The sequence below is a fragment of the Larus michahellis genome, chromosome 14, assembly GCF_964199755.1.
Source record: "Larus michahellis chromosome 14, bLarMic1.1, whole genome shotgun sequence".
In the NCBI taxonomy this organism is placed as follows: Eukaryota; Metazoa; Chordata; class Aves; order Charadriiformes; family Laridae; genus Larus; species Larus michahellis.
The window spans coordinates 10,500,550-10,521,064 of record NC_133909.1 but is presented as its reverse complement, the minus strand read 5'-3'; the positions used below and the strand labels follow the sequence as shown (position 1 = coordinate 10,521,064).

Genomic DNA, 20,515 nt, shown 5'->3' with positions numbered 1-20,515 from the left:
CGCCCCGCCGCGCCGCCCGCCCGCCCCCGCCGCCATCTTGGGCCCGCCCGCCCTCAGTGGCTCTTCCTGCGCCGGGCGCCCTTGGCGCAGCCGCGGCCCAGCCAGCCCCCGGCCCGGGCGGGCGCCTCCGCCGCCTCCTCCTCCCGCGGCGGCTCGTCGCCCGGCGGCCGCTCGTCGCCCGGCGGCGGGGCCACCGGCTTCCGCGAGTGCGTGCCTTCCTCCCCGGGGCGCAGCGGCTCGGCCAGCGCGAAGATGGGGTCCCTCGCCCTGCGGAGAGAGGGGGACCGTGAGGCGGCTGACACCGGCCCCCGGCCCCGGTGGTCTGCCCCGGGCGCAGCCGCCGCAGGGCTGCGGGCTGCTCACCGGTCGTAGCGCGGGATCTCCAGCCCCAGCTCCGCCATCAGCAGCCGCATCACATCGTCGCAGCGGCCGTGCAGCTTCAGGGCAGCCAGGTCGTCCTTGGGCGTCCACTGCAGGGGCGACAGCAGAGCCGCGGCTGCGGACACCTCCCGCGAGCAGCGGGGGCCCTGCCCGGGATCGGGCCCCGGATCCGGCCAATGTCCGCACCCCGCACAGACAGGCTCGCCGCCCGCCAGCGTCCCCTCGGCCCCTCAAACCCTGCACAAATGGCCCTCACCTGCAGGTTCACAATATACAGCTTTGGACGACGAGTGGGTGGCTTGCTCATGCACCAGAGACGGGGGTATTTTTTCAAGACCTGCCACAAAATAGAGATGATCAGTACAGCCAAAGGCACGCGTAACTGCAAACCGTATCAGCGAGAGGAAAAGGAATGTATTACCAGGAGGGGAAAGAGGGAGGAAGAGAGACTATCACAGATGGTGGGCGAATCCTGACACCAGAGTTTACAGTTGTCTGTTTGGGAGGAGACTGCTCAGCACCAAGGTGTATCACCAAGAGGGAATGCTGCTAACAATCTTCACCGAGTCTCTAAAGTTACCTTTAAGCTGGAACCCAGACAAAGAATCACATCTGCTTTGCTTGCAGCTTCTGTTGCTGCTTCCCAGTTCAGGGGCTGCCTCAACGTCCCCTTCTCCCCAAAGTGGACGATTGTATCTCTCAACTGCGCCCCACACTTGTGGCACATCCTGCCAGTGTGATGCCTGTGCAGGGCTGTGCGCTCCGTCACATCAAACACTCGCACGTACTCTCTGTTGGGTGTACAGGAAGTGCAGACCTGGTGCAGGACGACAGCAAAAAAGCAGTTACATCATCAGCATCCAGCCCGTGAAAGGCCAGGAGCCAGCCACTTCTCTCAGAAGAAAAGCACTTTTGGGGGGATAATAAAATGGAAGCAGTAGAAGGGATCCGTCAGGGATCAGACGCTGACTTGGAAAAGCTTGGAAAACCTCAGCTAGCAAGTGGAATTACAGACTATGCCACAGGAGTGATTTCAGAGAAGGTCTGAGGAACAGTAGCTGGAAGGAGAAGGCTCTAGCAAGTACAGAGGAAAAGCTAGAGTTGTACAGAACACTTTGTTTTGGCACTTGCTATCTAGTTCACCCCAAATCTGATGGCCTGAAGGTATGAACTAAGCAGAGGCTAGCCCTTGTACTAATTCTTGGGCTAATGAGAGAGAAATAGTTTACATGATCATCTTGTGAGGCCGCTAGACAATAACTTTATCCTGTTCTGGCTGCTCACCTCTATGTACATGTTTCCATGAAGCTCAGATATTGCTGCTCGGGGTAACCCGCTCCGCAGGTGCAGCCCATCACAGTTTTGAGACACCACATGCTGCACCTTGAAGAGAATAAAACAGAGCTCACACACACACACAGAAGACTGAAAGTATTACTCAAATGCAGGTGACGCGTATGTCTCAATATGCACCAAATAGCCCTGTACCTCAGAGCAGAACCCACAGAAGAAACGCGTTGAGAGCAGACCTTTGGGAAAGCTAAATGAAAAGACTCCTCCTGCTAAACAGAGCTCTACTGGCTCTACTGGTCCCCAGACCAGCCTCACCGGGAGGCAAATACAAGGTGTTAAAGAAAAGGCACCAGGGAAAAACCTGCCAGAGCTACAGTCTGGAGCTAGCCTAACAAAGGCTCAGCCATACGTGAGCACAGGCGCTTTTCCCTACATGGATGTGTGGCCTCCTGAGTAAAAACAGTCGTTAAGCAATCTCGTGAAAAGCTTTTTTCCCCTGGTGGGTTTCATTTATCATACTTCAGACAGAGGAGCACAAGTGAGGTGAGGAAAAAATATCTTACCAGATTATGCTTGTGTAGGCAGGCAATGCTCATATGGGTGAGCGTGGGCTCTGCCTCGCTCAGGTCTGTAGCCCTGACAAGAAGCAAGGAAATAAAAGAGGTTTTTTTTTTCTTGCCATTAATCTCTCTCTCAGTATCAGCTTTCTGCTATGCAACTCAGAATTTGTCTCCTTACCTGATGCTCCTGCCCTTCTGCAGCAACGTCCATATGCCGTTAGGGCCTCTGTAGTCTGGGATTGATGCTGCCTGTGTTAGCAGGGGAGGAAAAAGGAGGCCTGAAGGGAAGGTTCGTACCCCGTGTCCACAAACACATCAACCCGGTCTCACCCAGGACAGCCAGATACACCTCACTCACAGGTGCTTTTTCATTCACTCCAAGTTTTCTAGCACAGTGGTTCCCTAATTGCAGGAAACCCTTCTTTTCATGTGTTTTCTCTCTCTCTTTCTAGCATCTCTTCTCCTGCCTTACAGCTCTCATTTTCACCTCCAATATTTATTTTCTTCAATTTTACTGTCAAGGAATCCCTCCAGAACTCTTTTTGACTCTTGGTACTTCCAATTTCCCTACACAGAACTCAATTCTTGAAGCTATCCTTATTTTCACTGGACTGATTTCTGGTACTTTGCACTCATTGTTCTTTAGCAAAAAAAATTGTGACATTAGCACTCATACACCTTGCCCAGAATCATGCTCAGTATCAGCACAAACTGTAGAAAAAGGAAAAGAAAAAGAAGGTTCCCGTCTCAGACTTCAGACAAAAGTGACGTATGTCACATTAGAAGAGGCAGAACCAGATTTCCACTTTCCCAGAGGCCACTGAAACCAAACATTTCTTAAAGCATCATTTATAAGTTCTGATGGCCACCAGCTACTCCTGCTTGTCCGTTAACACAGGCAATGTTAGTTAGCTAACTTCTTTTTTAGGTTTTACACCAAAAGTAGTTGAAGAGACTTGAATGAAGTAAGACTAGAGATCTCCTTGTTTAAGAAGCACATTCTTCACACGGTCGCAGAGGTGATGCAGCCTGGGAATTTCTTGGGCAGCAGGCGCAAGCCCGGGATGCAAACTAGAGAACGTCCTGGTCACGGTTTGCAGCGCAGCAGCGTTAACGTAGCAGCCCAGACTCAGAACACGCATCACGTAGTCATTTGGAAACCACAAAAATAGTCCAAACAATATCGCAACACTCCTGAAGGAGCTCCCAAAGCTCCAGCCACTCACCCCCAAAGAATCCTACCGTACTGATCCCGGCTCCCGTATAGATGACAAGGTGCTTGGCATTCCGGACAGCAGCCGCCAGCTCAGTCACCTTTCTCTTTAACTCCTCTGGTTCATCACACACCTAGAAAATAGAACTGGGCAAGTTCACATGTTTCTGAGATACAGTGCATCGCTGAATCGGAAGAACAGGGAGCTCCCTGCAAGTTTTCATATGGGCCTAGCTGAGCCAGATAAAACACCACCAGCATTATCAGAAGTGGTTTCTAAATAAAATAATATGGGCGTTGTCCACAGGAGGCCAAGGGAAAAATCTTCCTGGAGAGCGGTGCGTGCAGATCTGCCCTCCCGAGACATGCCCACGTCCAGAAAACCGCACGCATTTGGAAAACACACGGTTGGAACCTGGCAGCCGCTGAAAGCAAGGCTGATGCAGAGACAAACCGAGGGCAGCCGCGGGAGGCCGCAGCCCCGGGGGCCAGCGCCGCTCCCGGTGAGGCGCCTCAGCCGTTTTCCACCGCGGCCCACGCAGCCGCCAGCCCGGAGACCTCATTCCGCCCCCCACACACACCCGGGAGCGCAGGGCTCCTCTCCCCGCGGGCCGCTCCCCGCGAACCGAGCGGCGGCTGCAGAGGCGGGATGCCGCCGCCCGGTGCCGCCCCCGGCCGCCCACCTCCTCCTGCCGCCGGCGCAGCCGCTCGCGCCGCTTACGGCGCCGCTCCAGCTCCCGGACGATGTCCTCGCTCTCGCTCAGCGCCTGGCACTCCTCGGGGCTCCGCTCCGCCGGCGGCTTCCTCCAGATGCGGGACACCTGCCCGGTACAGACGGCCGGTCACGGCGGCCCGCGGCGGCGGGGCGGGGCGGGCCGGGCTGTGCCGTGCCGTACCTGTCTCCGCCGGTCCCGCTGCTCCTCCTGCCGCAGGATCTCGGCACGCGCCGCCGCCTTCCGCTCCGAGCGGCTCAGGCTGCCGCCGGCCGCCATCGTCCCGGAAGCGCCCCGCTTCCGCTGCCGGCTGCCCCGCCGCGGCGCCGCTTCCGCTATCCGGCGAGAGCGGCCGCGAGCCACTTCCGGCGGCGCCGCCCCGTGTGCGACAGCGCCCCCCCCGCGCCGCGGCGGACCGCGCCCCAAGGAAGCGCCAGGCGGGGCTGTTTGAAAGCGGTTTATTGTCACGTACAAAACAGCGGCGGCCGCGGACGGACACTCTGTACAGCAATAAATAACGCCCGCCCGCCCGCCGCCCCGGCAATAACTTAGCAATAAATACCGCCGCCCGCCGCGCCCAGCCCCGGAGCCCCGGGCGGGGCGGGCCGCGGCCTCAGGCCGCCGGGAGACCCGGGCCGGGGGCGGCGGGGAGGGAGCCGGGCGGGGGCGCGGGACCATTCCCCTCGTCCAGCCGCCCCGGCCCTGTCGGGGAGCGATGCCCGCCGAGGCTGCGCAAGGCGGGGGTCACTTTACACAATTCACCACAAGATACACAAACCGGCGGCGGGGGCCGCTCCACGGGGTCGCTCCGCCGCAGGGCCCCCGCCCCAGCGCGACGGCACCGGGAAAAGGAGAAAGGAAACACGACACCCTTCACAGCAGGAAACCAAACGGACGAGCACCTCAGGAACAAGAACTGTCACACTCCAGAACGCTATACACGAGAGAGAGTCAGCGTGACGGCTCGGGCAGGGCCACCTCGCGCGGGCACGGGCAGCCAGCTGGCAGGGGACCGGGTCCCCGGGACGGGACGGGAGACTCCTTGGAGACGGCAGAAATACATCACTCGGGGTCCAGCACTTCACTGAGAACAAAACCAAAACCAACGCGCTAGCACAGGGAAGCGGCGCTCACGAGGGGACCACGGCCCCGCTGACATCCAGCCCAGCGCCCGCAGAGCTCGTCTGCCACACAGGCACCCTGCAGCCATGGCTTTGCCCCTGCTCCCCCCCTACGCGACCCGTCCTCATCAAACACGCTGGGCCACTCGGAGCAGGCTGGGGCCACAAGCCAGCAAGCAGAGCACAAGGGAGGAGAAACAACAGCGTTAACGTCTGGTGGAGTCGGTGCTGCCGCCTGCTCTGTCCCCCTAACTCACAGTCTCACTCCAAAGCAGTGCAGCTGCCACCCAGCAGGCAGGGAAGGGCCCGGACATTCCTTGCTGCAGAGCACAATGGAAGCAAGCACACCATGGCTGCAGGATCGCCCATCATCGCCTGCTCTGTTGATGGGACCCTCCTCACACCGCAGCCTCCAGCCCCCAGAGCTCAGTTCCTAACCAATCCTAGCCACAAAGCCTAGGCTGCTCACCCTGCTGAGGTCAGGCCTCCAGCTGGGTTCGATCTCAGGCTGGCTCCAGGAGGGACAGGTTGGGACCAACAGCCCAGGCCAACTGGAGCACTCCGTGTTTTGGGAAATCTCACCTCTTCCAGGCACCACATCACCAGTTGGAAGACAAAGGTTAGAGCCCAGAGCTCGGTGCCGAGCACTGCTCATTGCGTAGCCCATCCAGTGAACAGCTGGGAAGTGGCACGTCAGACACTTCAGCTCAGAGAAGAGAAAGCCCAGGGATGGGAGGGGGAAGCCTGGAGGCAATGTTCTAACCCACTCCTCGTCCAGGAAGTTCACTGAGAAAACCATCCCAAACAGCTTCTACCTAAACTCCCAACCAACCAGAGCAAAGCTGATCTCCACCTCCAGCAGGAAATCCCCACCGTCTGCTCCTCTCCCGCCACATTGCGGCTTTCATCAGGTTTACCTGCTTCTCAGCCCCGAGGACAGCAGTATCTGCTCAGCTACGTGAGAAACACATCACCAAAACCCACCCAGTATGGCAAACCGTGCCTCTCCACAAGATTGCAGTTTCACTTGTGCCATCCTGGACCGTCCCTTCCGCTCAGGAGACTTTCAGCAGCCAGGAGATCACATGGACTTCACCCCCACATCCTGCTTCTCTAAAACAACTCAGTAATCAGCTCGAATCTGTGGGGAGGGGAGAGTGGGATCAAAGCGTTTGTGGAAATGGAGCCTGGCCACAAATAGCTTCTCAGCTGTGTTGCACAGCTGTAAGTCTAAGCACTCTTCCAACACCCACAGACAGAAGCTGCACCAGGAAAGACAGCAACCATGCCACAGCCTAATTTTCAGTAATATGCAGACACTCGGGACTAGCGCTGGTCCCGCACTGCCCAGAAGGCAGGCAGATTGCCCCTCTTGTCAGATGAGCAACACAACTTCTGACCACAGGATCCAATTCCAGAGTCAAATCCCATCAGTCTCCCCCAAAACCTGGACAATTCTCCCTTGTGTTACTTCTCTACCAGCTTTGCTGGAAGGAAAGCACAAGGTTTTCCCCGTTCAGGTAACCGAGCTACCCGGTGCCGGCTGCTCGGCAAGAGGCCCGAGCTCCTGCAGCATGCCTCTGCAGAGAAGCACTTTCTGGGCAGGCGTCACTACCTAGTTGTACCAGCCATTCGTTTTTGCCTTCAAGAACAGCAGCACCTTTGCCCATGTGCCAGAATCCTTCTGGAGAACCTGGGAGAGATTCCAGCTCAATCTCTCCATTGAGCTTAAGGAAAATGACGGCAGCGTGAAACGACAGCAGACGGCAAAGGCAGCCACTGGCACCACCACACCACAGCGCCACGCGAGAGCTCCGAGAGCACAGAGAGCGCAACACGAGGGGACACAACGGAAGCCAGCAAGGTCGAGAATAAGTCACTTTTGGTACAATTGCAAAAAGATATCAAACAGGACTTGCCTCTTTTTTTGTCTTTTTCTAAGTTTTATAAATAAAGTCTGATAACTCTTTATAAAAACTAACCTCAGAGCCACAAACAGTTTGCGGGAGGTTCATGAGAAACTTTAAAATTATTTATTTATTAACTTTTAACTAGCAAAGTCTCCGAGAATATTTCCCCATTCACATGGTCAAATATTCTCGCCCTCTCAGATAAAAAAGCTGACTATAAATACGCTCTCTCTTCTGTCTGATTTTAATTTTAAACTTAGATAATTTAATAACTCTTAAAATGATGTTTCTCTCTTTAAATAAAGGGCTATTTAACTGGTCGTGTAAACCATCACACTAGAGACACTTGATACCCTCAAAACACGGGAACAACTAGTGATTTTGGTCTTGTTCAGTGCAACGCATTAGGCACAAAACCGGCCTGCAGTCAACACGGTACCGTCCCTCCCTCCCCAGGGGTGCTGGGCCCTGTCCCGGCTCCTTCCCCACCGCCGGGGCTGAGGCAGCGGGGCACGGCAGCATCTTCCTTCCCACCACTGCTAGTTTACACGGCTAACGCAACGGACGTCTGAAGGAAACCCACTGTTAGGGCACAGAGGCACAGCTAGAAAGGAATAAAAACCTATTACACAGAACACCCCAACTGCGACTATGGGTACCAAAGGAGACAAAAGCAGCAGGTTCAGGCGCCTGGCAGTCAGGCGCCGAGATGCACCACCTGGAAGAGTAATGAAATAAAGCCTTTGGAAGTGACCGAAAACTAGGGTTCCCGGCCCCCAGGAAGAAAACCTCCCTCCAGAGCTACCCTCGGCCCTGCCGTCGGCCACGCCGCACAGACTTTCTTTGGCTGGAAAACCAAGATCTCGCAGTCTGTCCCAAGGGCGCCCGAGGGCTACAGACCGCTGGGTGGGAGGCTCTGTCTGCACAGGACACGGGACGCATCACCACTGCTCATACCAATCTGGACACAACAAAACAAAACTGGAGTGATCAGCAGGCCAGTCCTGGGCCAAGTAGAAGGAACCCGGACCCATGTGGGGAGGGTTTGTGCTTTGGGGATTCCAGGCTGGTTTTGTGCCTAATTGCCCTGCACAGACAAGCTCAGGCAACACTCGCTTCACTAAGACCGGGCGTCCGTTTTGGATTTCACTATCGTGATGACACTAGTAGTAGCAACCTTGCCAGGGACAAGGGGCCCCATACTGGAGGTGAGAGGCCCCCGCGCGGGGGTCACGGGGCTCCGGGCCACGGTTCTGGCGAAGTTCTGGAGAGCCTCGTATTTGGAGCGGAGGGCATCGAGTTCCATTTTCATGCTGGCGTTCTCGGAGGCCAGCTTCTCCACTTCTTGCTGCAGCTCTGCCTTCTGCTTCTCCAGTTCCTCCTTCTGGGTAACGCGCTTGACTCTGCAGCTGGCCGCGTAGCCCCGGTTCTTCAGCGTGCGCCGACGCTGCTTCAGCTGGATGATCTCCTCCTTCGACAGGCCCCGCAGATGCTGGTTCAGCTCCCGCACAGACATGGTCACCAGCTCCTCATCTGTCAAGCTGGTCCCATTCTCACCTGGCTCCCGCTTCACCTGGAAGAGAAGGCGGCACACACTCGTGAGACCTAGAGCGGGGGCACCCGCCGCCCACACCCCTCTCCTCCACCTGCTGCTGCTTTACCTTCAAGGCCTTGTTTCCTTTGTTGGGGGTCGTCATAACACGACAGCCTCGTCAATCAGGTTCTGGAAGGGAAGGAAGGACAGGTTAGACCCCCAGGATGCAGCAGAGCCTGCGACATTCCCACCGCCGGGTCCAGCAGCAAGGGCCTGTCCTGCCGTACATCCCACTCCCCCCTCCCCGGACGACACGCGACAAACACCCAACTGAGCTGGACTCACAAGCGGCAGATTCCGTCCCCGAGCAGAAACTGCTGCCCTTCCACACCCCTACTCCCACGGCGACTTTGTGACAATGCTGTTTTGCCTTTTTTTTTTTTTTGCTTGGGGTGGGAGAAATTAAAAAACTAGGAGGAGTCAGAATACACGGAAGCCACATTTTTAAAAATAGCCTGGCAGGCAGCAGGCTGGGTCCAGAGCACGGCTGCTCAGGGCCAGTCATGCTGACTCAGCACACCGGCTCCCTGCGCCTCCTGCTCCCAGCCTCATCCCTGTCACTCCCAGGCAGAGCCTGTCGCTCCAAGCGCCCTCCCCAAGGTGCCCAAGCACAGACCAGAAACTCCCCGGGAGAAGAGTCCTACCAGACTCCAGGTGCCCCCAGGACCCAAACCTGTACGGCTCAAGAACACGCGACCCTGAGCAAGGAGCACAGGGGGAGCCTTTGCCTCCGTGAGACCCCTCACTGGGCATCCTGCGGGACAGGAGAACTGCTGCACTCGCGCCTCTCCAAATCTTTTGTGCTTCCCAGGAAAGGAAGCACACCCAGGTTCAAGGCAAAAGTTCTGCACCCAACCTTTCCCAAGGAGCAGAAGGACACCCTGATACTGAAGCACGAGGAAGTATGGGGGCACGCAGGAACCCCATCACGAATTTGGGCTGATGCCTCAGCAGCCCTCGCCTCTCCCGGTCGCGCAGAGCAGACCCCAGACGTAGGTCTCTTCTGTGAGAAAGTCCCTATTGGTCCCTGCACTTCCAGGGCACAGACCCACCTTCTCCCTCCCTTATCTTCAGAAAGAAGGTATGCTCATAAGAAAACAAAGATTAAGGGTGGCCAAAAACAGAGGAGGGCAAACTCCTTTGCTGCCACAGGAGACAGGACATCAGAACTGGTAAGAGCAATTCCCACGCCCGTTTTTACAGTGAATCATGCCCAAGCTCGTGTTCTGTCCCCACATATCTCCTCCCCTCAGGCTCTAGTTCAGAGTGCCACTACACTGCCCAATTAATTAATCCGCTCAGGTATTACTTGACGGGCAGAGCTGCGCCTCAAGCAGCCAGGAGCCCCACACCTCCTTAAGCGAGGCAAACATTCCTGTGCAAGCACGGTCTACAAACACCTCTGTACCTTTTGTCTCTTCGGTGCCAGTCAACAAAAATGTTGTTTGCTACCGCTTTGCTCAATGTAAGAGGCACTGATGTACAGTCATAGCCGAGAACCAGATGCACAAGTCAGCAAATACGAATTTATGCTCTTCTAGCAGCTGTGGCGCAGGCTGCCCGCAATGCATCTACCACCTATTAGAGGTGAATGGGGTCAGCATTCCCTGGGACACCAGCGGAGACGTTCCTAAAGCCTCCAGCCCGCCAGCAGGCAGGCTATTTATACCCAGAGGACAATGCTTCCCGCGAGACGTCCGCTACAACCCAACCGTGCTGGTGCAGAAAGGGTCACTTTGCCATCCGCGGCAGGTAGCTGCAAAGACGCAGGCTAAGGCAGGACAGACAGCACACAAGCAACGGCTTCATAAAATCCGGGTTTTTTTGCACTTTCCTGTACTGTTGTATTTCTTTGCTCTGCTCCTACTTGGCAAAGAACACGGCTGCTGGAGAAAGGGGAGAAGGAAGGGAACAGCTGGGAGACCAGTACTGTCACCCGCAGCACCTCTCTGCCCCCTCCACTGGCGAGCGCACGCAGCCCAGGGCAGGTACGGTCAGCGGGACCACCAAAATTTGCTTGCCTTGTGGCACTAAAGAATTTCCAGCTGCCTGGCAAGCACTCAAGCTTCCTTCATTACAGCAGAGCTGAAATACAACAAACAAGGCAACAAACGTGCGGCGTCAGGCAGGGTGCTGGGAGGAAAGCGTCTTGGGGCAGGCCGGGCAACCCGCAGCGGGGCTCGCACCGTCTGGACCCTGCGAGGTCCCCCGGCCCAAGGGGGTCAAAACGAGACCCAGCAACGCACGAGTCAGAGTGGGAAGAACAACCCAGAGATTAGTTGTTGGCTATTTTTTGGGTCCCATTTAAAGGATCAGAGATGGGGCTTTTTGGCAGCTCACAGAGAGGACACCCAGAGAACTGGTACAGAGACCAAACTTGGCCTAACTCTCCAGACTGATGATTGCTCAGCTTCTGATAGCTTCCTGAAGAAAGATCACACTGAAAAGTGCCAAACGCGATGACTGCAATGAAGAAAATGCAGCCTCAACACATTTCCCCAGAGCTCAAAAGGCCTGAACTCAGCACAAGCGCAGCCAATTCTCTCCTCAGCTCAAAGGCAGCACAAGGGAGCTGACGGCACCGCGCATGATTCAACGCAGGCCCCATTCTCCACATTCCTGATCACAGAACCGTGCCACGAGCCCCGTGTAAACACGGTGACGTCACCCGTTCCAGCGCAGGCTGGCCCGGGGACGGCGCCGGGAGGGCGGGATGGCGGGAGGGAGACCCATGGGTAGGGAGAGGGAGGCCGGGGAAGGGGCTGTGCCCCACAACGGGCTCTGCAGCCCCGGGCGGCTGGAGGAGCGAGGTTTGCTGGCAGCAGTCGGGCGCTCTGCACAAGAACGCTCTCTCCCAGTGTGGATTTCATACTCTGTTTATTTGCTTTCTTCCGAATTAGCTCACGCAGCCCTCCCAGGAATCCAAACAAACCTGGTGACTCCCCCAATTACACACGGAGTCAGGACCGTGCCTTTCCCGTCCCCCCCCCTCTCCCCGTGGGGGTCCCTGGCAACCCCGCGTCCCACCCAGAGCACCTTGGCAGCAGTTCCTCCCTCAAGGGATCTGCTCACCCAGACAATTTTAACTCTGCTTACGCAGATAACAGAAAGAGGTGGCTCTCGGAGCCCTCTTCCAGCCTCCTGGCACTGCCCTCCTCCACCCACGCAGCTCGGACATGGCGTGTCCCAGGCAGTCGGCGGCTCTGGACACCGAGACCCCCCTCCCCATGCACACACACGGACGCTCGGTGCCGGTCACCGCCTGCTCCGCAGTCCCACCGGAGACGCTTCACCTCCCGCCGCAGAGGGGACCGGCTCAGCTCCGAGGACGCTGCAGCGCCGAGCACCGAGCAGACCCCGGCCCCAGCCCGCTCCGGGGGCTCCGGTGGGCGGCGAGCCCGAGGCCCCCAGGGAACAGGGGCCAGCACCGCACCCCGCAGCCCCTCAGCTCCCTGCCGGTGGGCCCGGCCCCGGCGAGGCGAGGGCAGCGGTGACCGTGTCCGTCCCACCCGCGGCCGAGCCCCCCCGCGAGAAAACGGACACGGACACGGGCGAGACGCCGCCGCGTCCCGCCGCCCGCTCGACCTTCGCCTCCGCTGCTCGGGACGAAAATCACCGAGCGAGGAGGTCGGGCGAGGAGGCCGGTCACGGGGGAACCCCCGGGGCCGCCGCCCCTGCCGGCAGCGGGGACCCGTCGCGGGCCAGGCCGCGACCGCGCAGGGTTCGGCGGGGTCTGAGCGCCCAGGGGCGCGGCGGGGCCGGGCGCGGCCCCGGGGCAGCCGGTCCGCTGGGCGGCCGGGGCGGGAGGCGCCCGCGGTGCCCCGGGAGGCGGCGGGCGGGGACGGGCCGGGGCCCCGCGCACCTGTTGCGCGGCCGCGGGGCGGGGACCCGGGCGGGGTGGGAGGCGCCGGGGTGGCCGCAGCCCCGGAACCCCGCCGTGAGTCAGCGGCGGCCCCCGCCGCCCCGCGGTCCCCGCCGCCATACCGGGCCCGCCGCGCCCGCCCCGCCCCGGCCCGCCCCCGGGGACCGGCCCGCCGCCCCGCCCCGCCCGGTGCCAGGGCTGCGCCCGCCGCCCGGGCCGCGCCCGCCGCCGCCGGTAGCGCTCACCTCCTGTCGGGGCCGGGCCGGGCGGGGAGGCCGCGCTGGGAGGGACCGGGACGCCGCGAGCCGCCGCCGCCGCTCACGGATGCGTCACGTGATGTTTGGGTCACGTGGCTCCATTCATGAAGCGCCCGGCGCAACCGCCCCGGGCCTTAAGGGGGACGCGGCGCTTCGGGGGCGGCGCTTTAAAGGGGCGGTGGCGGGGCCGGGACCGGCCCCTCCCGCACGCACTGACCCGCCGCGGGGCTCCGTGGGCACGGCCGCTGCCGCCTCCCCCCGCCGGCCCGGGGCGAGCCCCGCCCCGCCCCGCCAGTGCCCCGCCGGATCGGCATCAGGGGGTCGCGCTGCCAGGCGGCCTCCGCCGGCGGGACCGGTGCAGCTGGGGGGCGGTGTGCGTTGGGGTGGGGGGGGGTGTGGGGGGCGGGTGCTGCATCCACAGTTTCTCAGAGCTGCGGAAACTGCGCGGAGGAGCAGACAGGTCCCCACCGAAAACGCCGAGTTAAAGCAGAGGCTTTGCGGCAGCTCCGCCGGGCGCTGGCGGCAGACGCTGGGTGGCAGCGCTGAAGCCCCGGCTGAGAAGCATCGAGACCGGGGCCGGCTCTTCTGCAGTGACGTGCTGCTCTCCCAGGTCGTGCCCACCTTGCTCCGGGTGTGCTGCCCCCCGTTCTGGGTCCGTAACAGCAATACTGGTGTCTACTGCATTTACTGCTGTGCGACACGGGCAGCAGGGCAGACCAGCACAGCAGGGAGGGCTGAGGGCCGAGGGGAAGGTGCAGCGATGAAACCGGGGCTACAGGAGTCAAGGCCACATCATGGAGAAAGCATGGTCCCGAAGGAAGAAACAGCCCGGGCCCTGGCATTCAGCAGCAGCACTGCTGTTCTCTGCTGTGTGGGGGACAACTTGAGCCCTGTGGGGCTCTTTTGTAGCCATTCACAGGCTGGGTTTTCCATCTGCTGTGGTGCCCAGCCCTGTTACAGGTGTACAACCATCTAGGAAGTTCTGCCTCTCTGGGGCAGTCCGTACGCCTCCCTGCAAGGGGGCTCAGGCTCAGCCATCCTACCTTTTATTCTGCATCGGTACTTTTATCAGCCGAGTGGAAACTCTTTCTGCAACGCTCCCTTTCATTTTGCATCAGCCAATGCTTCAGCCATCTGACTTCCCGCTTGGCCCGTCTGCATGGGGTATTCACAGCTTCCAAGCAGGGAAGCGGAGGAACACGTGGCACCCACTCACCTCCCCTGGAACCTCATGTGTAGTGGCAGAACCGCTAGAAAGCCTAAAGGGTTGGGATACTCTGAGAAGGATTAACACTCCAAGTCCTTCATGTCACATTTCAGCCAGGCGGCTTTCCTCTTTCCATTCCCTTTGAATCTCAAAAAAATGGCCCTAGAGTAACTTTTGTGTTGCTGCTCAGGAACCACGGGTGATGCTGAGAAACAGGCTGATGCGCTTCCCGGTCCCCCACACAAACCAGCCTCAGCGCCAGGTTTGCAGCACGCCATGAGCACACTCACTGCGGGCAGGCAACGGCTGCTGCCAGAGGCAAGACAGACCCGCTCCAAACAGCCGGGATGAGCCACAGCTCTGCCAGAGAAGCAGTTTATTATGTGAAGAGGAGTAACCATCTGTTGTGACTATAAGGTCATACCTTGCTACCTGCCGAAAGCCTAACAACTAAAAATGCTTTAACATTACTAGCACCTTTGTCAGCCTCTGCGTCGATACCAAAATGCTTTTCCTGCATCACCTGCAGGTCCAAGATTCCTCAGGAGAGAATAAGCCCATATTAAATGTCGTCCTTTCACCAGCACCCCCCCGGTGTACCCCAGCGTAGACTACAGTATGACAGTTATCCACCCATCCAAATCCATTCCATCCCCTCCAGCCCGTTGCTCCCACCGCAGCCCCGTAGAAGTGAGAGCGGAAAGTGATGCTTCATGCAGGTTTCCAGCTTGGGACAGGACTCAGGCTCTGGGAGAAAAGGAGAGAGGCAAGGAAGCCATGCAGGGACATTGGCTATAAAGAAACCACAGAAAGCAGTAGACACGGTCTTCTCTTTGCTGCTGCTCCGGGGCTGGCTCCCAAGACTGAGCCTGAAGGAGAGGTTAGCTGTCCTAAAGGACGAGCTGTATTCCACCTTCTGTCTGATCAGAGCGTTGGTCCCTTTCGCCATTTGAGTCTACACCCCTCATTCCTTCCTTTCCCAAGTGCCCAGGGACGGGGAGCTGCGTCTCCCCCCACACTGCAGAGGCCCTGCTTGCGCTGGGGCTGTCCCGCAGGGCCACCCTCTGACGCGGCTACACAACCCTGGCCAGATTCCTTCCCTCACAAACACTGGAGATTCAGGGGCAGAAAGGACCACTGCTTCTAGACCCCGTACTTCGCTGCTGTTCTTTCTTATAAATTAAAGTCAGACTTGGGAAATTCTCTAGACCAGAAGAGCAAGAGTATTCCTCCTCTGCAAAAGCGTAGTCATCTGGGTGTATTTCACCAAGCAGGTTGTTGTTGGACAGGCATCGGGCATTCTCAAGTCCTCCCTGAACCTCTTTTGTGTCAAGCAGAGTCTGACTTTCCTCCTCGGTCTCACACAGGACAAACCAGGTGAGACGGGACAAGATCGGAGCCCGACCAGGTGACAGTGTTTCCCTTTAGTCTTGTATTCTAAGGAACTAAGAATGCAACTGCATGAAGCAGCCTCCAACTTCTTTCTAGGTATTTTTCCCTTCTAGCCATTAGCAGTGCAACACCTTCAAGGAAACAGGAAAAAAGAAACAAAAAAACATCTAGAAAACACCAAAGAGACATAATTGTGCCAACATAAGGTGACACCATGGGCTGCTTTGCTGGGTTTCACCAGCCCAGGGGCTCTGCTGGGAGAAACGCTGTCTGGAATGGACAACCAGTCCACCACAACACAGCTGGACTGCGCAAGCTGAAGCAGAGCAGCCACTGTCAACAGGCATCCAGACTGCAGTCCAAGAAGGAGGTACAGCCTGGTGCGAGGAAAGGTGCCGAGGAAGAGTCCTGCTGCCACGCAGTAGCCCAGCTCCTGGGTACAAACCCTGCTGGAGCCTAAGGGAACGGTGCAGAAGGTGCCTTTCTCTGGAGCAGGTTGTCCTCGAGTTCAACTCTTCTCCTGGCTGCCCCGGAGCAGTGCAAAGAGCAAGGAGAGCATCAGGGAGCACAGTGACGCTGAAACATTTCCACGGGCGTGTGGGAGCAGATTCTGCCCATGGAGAGCATGAAGAGGTGCCAGAGACAGGGAAGAGGGAGCACCACTGCCCCTCCACCTGCCCAACCCCCCGAGCCAGGCTGGCAGCAAAGGAGGGACAGCGAGAGCAGTTCACGGCTCCCCAAACCAGACAGAGCAGAGAGAGGGGTGGCCAGCAAAGAGAGAAACAGAGCGTGGTCCAGAGGTTCACACCGTCTGTCTCTCAAAGTCAAGGCAGATGGGAGACGGGGCAGAAGGACTTTGGTCCCTTGTGAGGTGCTTTAGGGCCTCTAACATAGTGCACAGCGCTGCATTTGCGTGGCAGCACCTGCTCTAGCTAACAAAGACAGCGACAAGACACAAGCTCTGGCAGCAGATGCAAGATGGGGCAAGAGGGGTCCAGACCTGGTTCTAACCTTTGAGACCAAAAGGCATTCTGAGACCTCTTAAAAAAAAAAATCCTATTAGAAACCATTTCTGCATGGGACACCAGACGCTGCCCGAGTCCTAGAAGTATCCAAGGCTTCTGGACAAACAGTGCCCTTGATGAAACTCTGATAACAGCACCACCCCTGCCCAAGAGAGAACAGCAATGCCAGGGACAGTTTGCACCAACCCCACTATGGGTTAAAGACCCTCTTCTACAGCGTTGCACTGCCCCACAGCTGCTGCGAGCCAAGAGCCAGGTACGGGGGACACCAACATCCAGAGAGAGCGTTTTTCCTTGGATAAAAAAGAAAGGGCATGGAGAAGACTGATGTCCAGCACAGCCAGACTACAGGAGTCTGGTCAGTTCTTCTTGCTGCTGTGGCTCTTATTGTTGAACAGACTGACTTTGCTGGCAGATGCCATGGACAGAGAAGGAGACTCCAGCTTCACCTTATCCAACAAAGTCTTCTTTATGGCTGCTGGGGAGATCTTCTCTTGGTCTGCCAGATGCTGCAGCTCCCTGCAACGGCATGGTGGGAGAGAAAGACATAGGAAAAGGAGGAGACAGAGAGCACGGGGGACATGTTTTGCAGGCTCTTTAGGACTTCGTAGGTGCCCACCTTGTCCGGATGCAGGAAGCCTCCACAGCATTGATGAGGAGTGAGCGAAAGCCACCGCTCTCCAGGAAATGCAGGGCATGGATGGTGGCTCCCCCGGGCGAGCAGACGTTGTCCTTCAGCTGACCGGGATGCTGCTCAGATTCTAACAGCATTTTGGCAGCACCCTGGAAGGAAGAAGAGAAAACAGCTGCCAGAACTCTGACTGAGGAACTGACTGTCAAATACTCCCGTTCTCCACTGCACGGAGCAGCACCTAACACTCACAGTGGGCAAAACCAGTCTCCCGCCCGAGAGCCATTAGCAGGCTGCCAAAACACTGGTCAGAGCGGACAAAGCCTGCAGAGGCGTCACGGTTCCCCAGGCCCCAGCTCCCACACCACCATCAGCGCCAGCAGATTGCTGCGGACGCTTCCTACGTTCCCTCATCAGGAACCTGTGTGCAGTCAAACCAAACACGTTTCTTAAAGCAGATTCAGTAAGAGGGCTGAGATAATTTCAAACTGTGATGTGCAGAATACTCTGCAGAGAGCAGGCACGGACTCACAAGGTGTTCTGGAGGAGGAAATACTGACCAGCAAAGCCTGTGCTCCCAGTCGAACGGCCAGCCTGCGGGGAAGTCCCATTTTCACTCCCCCATCCGCCAGAGCATCCAAGGCAGTGAACGCCTGAGACCAGACAGAGGAAAAAGGTGATGGAAAATCTCTACTCCAAGACTGATGTTCTCAGGGCGGAGAGAATCCAGGGCTCCAGGATCACACTGTGACTCCTGTTGCTTACAGGCTTGACAAAAGCCTCCCCCTTTTCTGCATGGGTGCCCTGCCAGGCTTCCCTCCCACTGGTTCCAGCTCAGGAATAGGGGGGAATGGGAGAAATTCAGCGTCTGGGTCATACTAAATACAGGCCCACATTTTGCAACAGACGTGTGGCCACTGCACGCTGGCTGTGGACTTCAGACTCATCCAACTGGTAATGGACTTTTGTTGTTGACCCAAACTGGTTATAAACTGGACACCTGGATTACCTGTCCCATCGCGAATGCAAGTGATGAGAAAAACAAGAAATTACAAACTGAAGTTGCAAAGATTTCACTGCGGGCAAAGTCTACTATCCTCCCCAAGGCTGTTGCGAATTAAGGAAGCAGCACGTACATATGCAGGGCCACTGCCGCTGAGCCCCGTTACGGCATCTATCAGGTCCTCTTCCACCTCGGTGCAGAAGCCTACACTGGCCATGAGTTGTTCCAAGAGCTTCCCATCCTCCACATCCGCATGAGTCCCAGTGGCGTAGACTGTAGCACCTTCCCGGACAACCACAGGGGTGTTGGTCATGCACCTGATCACTTTTGGTGTGGGGCAGAAGGTAGAAAGTTTCTTAGGATAGAAAATTATTGGAGAGAGAGAGAGAAATGAGCTTTAGTGCGTATTTGGCATACCAAAAAGGCTGTCTAGAAAAAAAAAAAGTCACAAGCAGAGGGAAAAGAGAGACTCCTGTATTCCAAACTCCCAACTCTGAGCCAAAGCAGCCAGAACTTAAATGTGAAGTCTTTAGGCAAGCTTTATTTCAGCAAATAGGAAGCTGGGCCGAGCTGCTGTTGGAAGCAATACCCTGAACGCCTCATCCCGCATCAACTCACGAGCCTCCAAAACAGCTTGTAAAGACACTTAGCACAAAGTCTGCAGAAATTCAGGGGAGACGGCCCACCGCTGTTGAGAGAGAAAAGATCTGATAGCCCGTCATGTAATGGAAGAGCTGGGACAAACTCTCACAGCTTTTTCTGCTGCGGACGGGCAGAGCCAGCCACAGCGGCGTGAATTCCCTCCCTGGCCCTCGCTCCTGGCGCCAGAGGACGGGATGGGCTCAGGACGGGCTCCCGCACGCTCCTGCCCTGCTGCAGCCGCCTCCCGGGCACCGGTGTCGCCACGGTGGGCCCCGGCCCGGCCCCGGCCCCAGCCCCCCCTCACCTTCTCGATGGAGCTGATGGTGACACCGGCCGCGCAGGAGACCACGATGTGTCGGGGCTCGATGTCGGGGCCCACCTCCTCCAGGATGAAGGGGATGATGGGGGGCTTCACGGCCAGGAAGAGGACGTCGCTGCTCTTCACCGTGTCCTTGTTGCTCACCGTGAAGTTAACGCCCATTTTCTGCACCGGTTGGGGACAAACGGGACCGCTGTGCCCAGGGCGGCCCGCGGGGGGGCCGTCGCCGCCCGTCCCCCGCCTCTCGCCCGCTCGCCCTCACTCACCCGCAGCCCGCTGACGGTGGGCAGGTCGGTGTCCGGGGAGCTCGCCGTGATCTTGTGCGCGGCCAGGACTCCTGCGAACGGCAACGCGCGTCACACCGTGCGGCTCGGCCCCCCCCGCCCCGTCCCTTTCGCCCCCCGGGACCCGGGCCCACCTGCCGCCGTGAAGCCCCTGGCCAGGGCGAAGGCGAGCTGCCCGGCCCCGATGAACCCCACGCTCATGGCGGTACGGAGCGAGTGCGGAGCCGACCGGAGCGATGCTGTGCAGCCCGGGGCGGGGCGGTTACAGACCGGAGCGGTGCTGTGCGGCCCGGCGCAGACCGGGGCTGTGCTGTGCTGTGTTGTGTTGTTCCGTGCGCCCTGTTCGTACCGGACCGTCCCGGCGCGCCGGCCCCACCAGATCCCCCCCGCGGCCGCGCCGCCGTCCACGTGGCCGCGCAGGGAGGCGGTGCCGCGTGGCAGCGGGGCGGGGTGCCGGAGCGCAGCCAATCGGCGAGCGGCAGGGAGGGGGCGGTGCCGGCTTCCCGCCACTCAGGGGCGGGAGGCGGTGCCAGCGGCGCGGCCCTCGCCAGCCATTGGTGCAACCGGCGCGCGGTGTTGCATCATTCACCGCCGCCGGCGTCCGCCGCCGCGCCGCGCCTCGCCGCCAGGGGGTGCTGTCCGCCCGCCGCTCCGCGCCGGCGGCGTGCGCCTTTCTGGAAGGTTCGGTGGCGCTGCCCTGAGGGCCCGGCCCTGGCACCGCAGGTCGGGGTGGCAGCGCGGCGGGCGCGGGCCCTGCGTAGCCGCCGTTCCGGACGGTCCTGGGCCACTCCCGCCCCCGCCGGACGCGGTAGGGCGCAGCGCGGCCCGTCCCGGTGTCCGGGTCCGGGCCCGGTCCCGGAGGTGGCCCTGCGCCCCGGTGCTCCTGCCCGTGGGAGGCGGGAGGCGGCAGTGGCCGGGCACCGCCTGCCCGGGAGGGGGCCCCGAGCGGTTCCGCTCCGCCGGAGCATTCCCGGCCCCGAGCGGCCGCTGCCTCGCCCGGGCGTCGCCGGTCAGATCCCGGCATGAGGCGCGTCCCCCCGGGCCGGGCGGGCCTTCTGTCGCCTGAGGGCTCGGTGCTGCGTCCGGGGAAGGCCGCTGCGGGACGGGC

At 59.1% G+C, this 20,515-nt stretch overlaps 3 protein-coding genes across 7 annotated transcripts; all 3 read right to left on the bottom strand.

Moving 5' to 3' along the window:
• Nucleotides 1-3: 3 nt before the first annotated feature.
• Nucleotides 4-4,838, bottom strand: SIRT7 (sirtuin 7). 2 transcript variants are annotated; one of them, XM_074607266.1, is made up of 10 exons: nucleotides 4,344-4,838; nucleotides 4,131-4,268; nucleotides 3,477-3,581; nucleotides 2,413-2,483; nucleotides 2,238-2,310; nucleotides 1,666-1,764; nucleotides 962-1,198; nucleotides 638-718; nucleotides 364-470; nucleotides 4-267 (listed from the first exon to the last, which is right to left on the bottom strand). In XM_074607266.1, the coding sequence occupies exons 1-10, from the start codon at nucleotides 4,836-4,838 to the stop codon at nucleotides 54-56; spliced, it is 1,620 nt and encodes a 539-aa protein (XP_074463367.1). In that variant the 3' UTR covers nucleotides 4-53. The 2 variants fall into 2 exon arrangements, 1 of the variants encoding a protein (XP_074463367.1); XR_012589853.1 differs by lacking the exon at nucleotides 4-267 and adding an exon at nucleotides 803-876 and having other exon boundaries at nucleotides 424-470.
• Nucleotides 4,839-7,291: 2,453 nt separating this feature from the next.
• Nucleotides 7,292-13,038, bottom strand: MAFG (MAF bZIP transcription factor G). 4 transcript variants are annotated; one of them, XM_074607361.1, is made up of 3 exons: nucleotides 12,893-13,038; nucleotides 8,853-8,914; nucleotides 7,292-8,764 (listed from the first exon to the last, which is right to left on the bottom strand). In XM_074607361.1, the coding sequence occupies exons 2-3, from the start codon at nucleotides 8,886-8,888 to the stop codon at nucleotides 8,312-8,314; spliced, it is 489 nt and encodes a 162-aa protein (XP_074463462.1). In that variant the 5' UTR covers nucleotides 8,889-8,914; nucleotides 12,893-13,038; the 3' UTR covers nucleotides 7,292-8,311. The 4 variants fall into 4 exon arrangements, with proteins under 4 accessions (XP_074463462.1, XP_074463465.1, XP_074463464.1 ...); XM_074607364.1 differs by lacking the exon at nucleotides 12,893-13,038 and adding an exon at nucleotides 11,858-12,614; XM_074607363.1 differs by lacking the exon at nucleotides 12,893-13,038 and adding an exon at nucleotides 11,882-12,614.
• Nucleotides 13,039-14,459: 1,421 nt separating this feature from the next.
• PYCR1 (pyrroline-5-carboxylate reductase 1) lies at nucleotides 14,460-19,847 on the bottom strand. Its single transcript, XM_074607740.1, has 7 exons — nucleotides 19,542-19,847; nucleotides 19,390-19,460; nucleotides 19,109-19,288; nucleotides 18,296-18,517; nucleotides 17,720-17,812; nucleotides 17,148-17,311; nucleotides 14,460-17,047 (listed from the first exon to the last, which is right to left on the bottom strand). The coding sequence occupies exons 1-7, from the start codon at nucleotides 19,606-19,608 to the stop codon at nucleotides 16,888-16,890; spliced, it is 957 nt and encodes a 318-aa protein (XP_074463841.1). The 5' UTR covers nucleotides 19,609-19,847; the 3' UTR covers nucleotides 14,460-16,887.
• Nucleotides 19,848-20,515: the final 668 nt, after the last annotated feature.

Bases quoted from the DNA above. Each gene is read 5' to 3' on its own strand.
- SIRT7 (XM_074607266.1), bottom strand. From the start codon at position 4,838: ATGGTCCCGCGCCCCCGCCCGGCTCCCTCCCCGCCGCCCCCGGCCCGG. The intron at 4,269-4,343 runs GTACGGCACGGC...TGTACCGGGCAG, and splicing joins AGCGGGACCGGCGGAGACAG to GTGTCCCGCATCTGGAGGAA. The intron at 2,484-3,476 runs GTAGGATTCTTT...CTGCTAACACAG, and splicing joins CGGGAGCCGGGATCAGTACG to GCAGCATCAATCCCAGACTA.
- MAFG (XM_074607361.1), bottom strand. From the start codon at position 8,888: ATGACGACCCCCAACAAAGGAAACAAGGCCTTGAAG. The intron at 8,765-8,852 runs GTAAAGCAGCAG...CTTCTCTTCCAG, and splicing joins AAGGAAACAAGGCCTTGAAG to GTGAAGCGGGAGCCAGGTGA.
- PYCR1 (XM_074607740.1), bottom strand. From the start codon at position 19,608: ATGAGCGTGGGGTTCATCGGGGCCGGGCAGCTCGCCTTCGCCCTGGCC. The intron at 19,461-19,541 runs GTGGGCCCGGGT...TGCCGTTCGCAG, and splicing joins CAGGGGCTTCACGGCGGCAG to GAGTCCTGGCCGCGCACAAG. The intron at 19,289-19,389 runs GTGAGTGAGGGC...CAACCGGTGCAG, and splicing joins CCACCGTCAGCGGGCTGCGG to AAAATGGGCGTTAACTTCAC.